Source organism: Oratosquilla oratoria, chromosome 27, assembly GCF_046742065.1.
Source record: "Oratosquilla oratoria isolate Oo_2021 chromosome 27, ASM4674206v1, whole genome shotgun sequence".
In the NCBI taxonomy this organism is placed as follows: Eukaryota; Metazoa; Arthropoda; class Malacostraca; order Stomatopoda; family Squillidae; genus Oratosquilla; species Oratosquilla oratoria.
Genome location: NC_134803.1, coordinates 4,769,953 through 4,774,849, shown reverse-complemented (window position 1 = coordinate 4,774,849; position 4,897 = coordinate 4,769,953). Strand labels below are relative to the sequence as shown.

The window sequence follows — 4,897 nt, the reverse complement described above, 5'->3', positions numbered from 1 at the left end:
CCAAATTGTCTCAAGTTTATTATAATCTTCCACGTGTTTTACCCATCTGTTCTTGAACAATTTTCTCGCAAATTTTGGCTACAGTGATTGTAAGGGAGACCTGTCTGTAATTGGTTGATTCTTGTTTCCTCCTTTATATATTAGTACAGTGTTGGCATTTTCCCAGTCATTTGATATTTTTCCTTTTTGAGTGAGCAACTTATTATGTTGTATATTTTGTCCATTAGTTCTTCTTTGCATTCTTTTTGTATCCAATTTGCAATTCCGTCTGGGCTGTGCTATTTCCTAACGTCAAGATTCGTTAATTGATCCTTTATTTCTTTTTGTGTTATCATTATTTCCCTCACGAGGGGAGATTGCACCTCACTTTGTCCCAATGCTGTACTTTTTCTCTAGTGAAAATCAACCAAGTGATTGTTCATGACTTCGGCCATTTCTAAATCTTCTGTGTATTCTGTATTTCCATGGTGTAGTTTCACCATTTCCTGTTTATTTTTAAGTTTACCATTTTACATATCTATAGAACAGTTTGGGTTGATTTTTACATTTTTCTATGATGTCTTTTTTGTAGTCTCTTTTTTCCTCTCTGCGCATTTTTACATATTCATTTCTATGGTTCATATACATTTGGTATTTTCCAGGTCTTTTTATCTTTTCTCCATCTTTTCCAAACTTTATCTCCTCTATCTTTTGCCTCATTGCATCTTCTGTTGAACCTGCATTTGATGTACACCTCTTGTTTCTGTCTTGGTACGTATCTATTCACTCCTTCCTTATAGATTTCCATCAAGATAGTCCATTTCTCCTCTACTTTTGTCTCTTCAATGTAGAATTTTTCCGAATTTCCATTTTGAAATAATTTCTAAGTTTCCTAAAGTCCATTTTGTTGTACATCAGTCCTCCTTTTCTGTTTGTTTCCTTTCTGTCCATATATATTTCTTTTTTTAGTTCAGCCTCTATTAGTATGTGGTCACTCTTTCCAAATGGTGTCTTCTATTCAATTTTATCCACAATTTCAGGTTCTGTTGTAATATCAAATTCAGTCTCAACTGTTCTTCATTACTTCTGTATTTTGTATTTTCATTTACTTATTGTGTCACTGTATGTTCTATGGTCATGTCAAGTAATACATTTCCCTATAGATCCTCTCCACCTTTCACTGTCATCTCTTCCCAACAGATTTATTTTCAAAATTTCCATTAAGCACCTCGTTACCTCTATTCTTCTGTATTTCATCTAATGAATGCCTTATATCATCTAACATTTTTGAATGCTCACCCTCTTTCCAAGAGCCTGTTTTTGGGGACACATAAATCACCACAAACTTTCTACTTTTCATGTCTTTCATGTCTTCAACTTTTATCATGATAATTTCCATACTGTTTTTACCCTCAGTAACCATTGTCACATTTAAGGTTTTCTTGACCAAGAATATGATTCCTCCTCTCTGTTTCTCATTTCTGTTTTTAATCCAATAATTGTATAACCCATGATACTTATGTACATCGGTGCATGTAGTGCCGTCAAATTTAGGCGTCTTGTAAAAGCGCTTCGGATACATAACTCATTCATACCAACTACACTAAATTGCACACATACAAATATGAAGACTTCATTTGAAATGAACCAATGACGAGATATTAATTTGCCGTAAATCACGCACTTGCATTAACAGGGATCTTTCAACTGGTTTCATTTCATTATTCATTCATCAGTTAACAGTCTTGTCCTGTATATCGTTGTGCTGGCATCTTTCTGTGAGTATTCCTTGTATTTATTCAATTATTGTATCAATTCACCCTGCACTTGAGCACTTGTGCTGTATGCAATAACCACAACCTACCAATCTGACATGTATATGACGTTTCTTAAAAAAAAAAAAAAAAATCTAATAAAGTACCCATATTGATTGCTTTTTCATTTGTGGAATCTCAATATAAATACAGAATCTATCATTTGTGTTTACCTTATGTATTTTATTGAAGATTATAGATATTATTAAAATACTTTTTCTCAATTGGTTGAGAACAAAAACAGCATGATTATCAATAGAAGTAGGTAATAAATGAAAACTGCTCTTTCAATTGCAAGGACAAATTTTTATTTTGATGCCTCGCTTTCTTTTGGTACACTTTACCAAATGTCTTTTGTTTGATTTATAATTGATCAATTATGCATTTTATTTCAGATTCTTCAATGATGTCTAGGAAGAGGATGTACAAGAAAGAATTCCTTGGCAGTGGATTTATGTGTCTCATCAATCATGGGATCAAAAAACCTCAACATGTTATATGTGGGGAAGGGCTCAGCCACAAGTCACTTAAAGTAAATAAACTTAAGTGTCATCTCCAGGGAAAACACTCGACTCTGGCTGGAAAAGATCATGATTATTTCAAGAGAAAAGAACAACTGAAGTATCAGTGGTCAGACAACCTTATGCACACAGTAGTGTGTTCTGTTCAACAAGCAACAATTGCATCCTATATTGTTGCAAGAAGAATTGCCAAGTGCATGCAGCCCTACACAATTGGAGAAATGTTGTTAAAGCCAGCAGCCCTTGATATGGTTCACACCATTATTGGAAATACTGCAGTGAGGAAAATTTAAACTATTCCACTGTCGGATAATACAATCAACTGACGAAAGAGATGTCGGGAGATATAAAAGAACAGGTAATGGCTGCCATCAAGGAGAGCAGAAATTCAGCTTACATTTGGATGAATCAACCGACGTCAGTGACAATGCTCAGCCTTTCGTATATGTGCGGTACCAAGGAAAGAGTGACATTGAAGAGGGCTTCCTGTTCTGTAAATGAATGGAGATGACAAGAATGGGCGAAGACCTGTTCAAATTGGTTGACAGTTTCATCAGAGATGGGATTAGTGCTGTAGTGTATGCTCAGGTGGAGCACCTGCACTGCTAGGGGCATGCCAGGGTTTCACTGCTAAGGTAAACAGGTCAACCCCACAGTGATAGTGACCATTTGTCTGCTCCACCAGTAAAACCTTGCCTCTTGAAAAAGTGTTGATTGAGCTTAACACTGTTATAGATGTTTCAAATAGTGAATTCTATTAAATCATGAGCCCTGAATTCAAGGCTATTCATCCAGATGTGCTCTGATATGCATTGAGAATATGAACACCTGCTTTACTACTCATTTGTCAGGTGGCTGTCCTGAGGGAAACTGCTCCACGGGGTGCTTGATATGCATGCAGAAGTTGAAATCTTCTTGAACGAGAAGAAACATGCACTGGCATCAAAGCTTTCACAACCAGGATGGTTGCTTAAACTGGTATATCTGTCAGATATATTTTCAGGGTTGAATTTGCTGAATATGACCATGCAAGGAAAAGATGAAACTCGTCTCTCTGTGTCAAAAAAAAAAAAAAAAAAAAAAAAAAAAAAAAATGATGAGGTGGAAGGTGGTGATGATTTATGAAATTTTTGGCTTGAAGGACAAGCGCCGGAGCCGGGAGACCATTCAGCGCAAGATGATGAGGTGGAAGGAAAAGATCGAATGGGGGAAAAACTGTGTCCTTTTCACTATTGAACCTTTTTCTGGAAGATGAAGAGGATGTCTCACTTCTGGACGCACAAAATGTCATTGTTAGGCACCTTGAGAAATTGAGTGAAGAGTTTGACAGGTATATTGCGGATGTAGAGCCGCATGAGAAGTACAAATGGGGGCGCAGACCTTTCGATGTCCATGCAGAGGACCTTTCAGAAGATGTCTTCTATCTACAATCTGCAAGAGGAGCTCATCAAGGTGCAGCAGGATGAAACTCTTTATTTCAACTTTCAGCGCCAAACATTAGGTGTGTTCTGGACTCCTGTGAAAGAAGAGAACCCAGTGCTTGGATGTATCTACCTAGTTGTATTATACGATAAGGGAGCTATGATTGTGGTGACCGATTTTTGTATCTCTCAGCATCTAGTTTTTTCTTATATTTTTGTGTGGTTTTTGGACATACCTGTTTTTCATCCAATTTGTTCCAAACATCAATCACTATGTGGAAAATTATTCCTTTTCAGATCTCTTCTATAACTATCCTTTTTGAGTTTCTTTTCATGTCCTCTTGTATTTCTTCTGTTTCACTTTAATAAATCTTCTCGATTAAGGACTTCCATACCTTTCATGATTCTGTAAGTGGCCAGTAGATCTCCTCTTTCTCTTCTTTGTTCCAGGGTTGGTATTTCCAGTATGTCAATTTTGAAAGTGATGGTACCATCTTTGTCGTTGCTCTTTGGATTCTTTCTACTTTCTTTATATTCTTTTTTGTGTTGGGTGGCCAGTGTTGCAGTGTACTCCAATCTTGGTCTTATCAGCGTGACTAATATTCTCTTTACTATTTCCTTGTCCATGTAGTTAAAGGTCACCTTTATTGTTCTTAGTAAATTGTAGGCTTCTCCAACTATTTTGTTTATATGCTTGTCTGGTGACATGTCTTTGCTAATAATTACTCCTAGATCCTTTTCTGAGCTTTTTTTTTTTTTTTTTTTTTTTACTTTTGTACAAATTATATATTACCCTGATATTTTATTCTTACTTTCTCCAAATTCCATTATACTGCATTTCTTGATGTTTAAGTTCACTTCCCACTTTTGGCTCTATTTCCAGACTTTTGTCCAGATCTCTCTAAAGTGATTCAGTCTTTCTCTGTACATATTTTCTTTAGTAGTTTTGTGTCATCTACAACACCTTCATCCATGTCATTCATATATATGGCAAACATTATTGGAGCTAGTACAGAACCCTGTGGGACTCCACTTATTATTTCTTCCCAGGTCGAGTTTTTGTCTCTACCATGCTCATTTTTCTCCCATTCAAGAAATGGTCCATCCATCTCATTAACTTTCCTTGTACACCTCCTGTTGTTTCAAGTTTTCTTATTAGTTT

General features: G+C 36.1%; 1 protein-coding gene across 1 annotated transcript; it reads left to right on the top strand.

The window, feature by feature from the left end:
- The first annotated feature begins 2,038 nt into the window (after nt 1-2,038).
- On the top strand, nt 2,039-2,607 carry LOC143040127 (protein FAM200B-like). Its single transcript, XM_076210821.1, has 2 exons — nt 2,039-2,054; nt 2,189-2,607. Exons 1-2 carry the CDS (start codon nt 2,039-2,041, stop codon nt 2,605-2,607), a joined length of 435 nt encoding a protein of 144 aa, XP_076066936.1.
- Nucleotides 2,608-4,897: the final 2,290 nt, after the last annotated feature.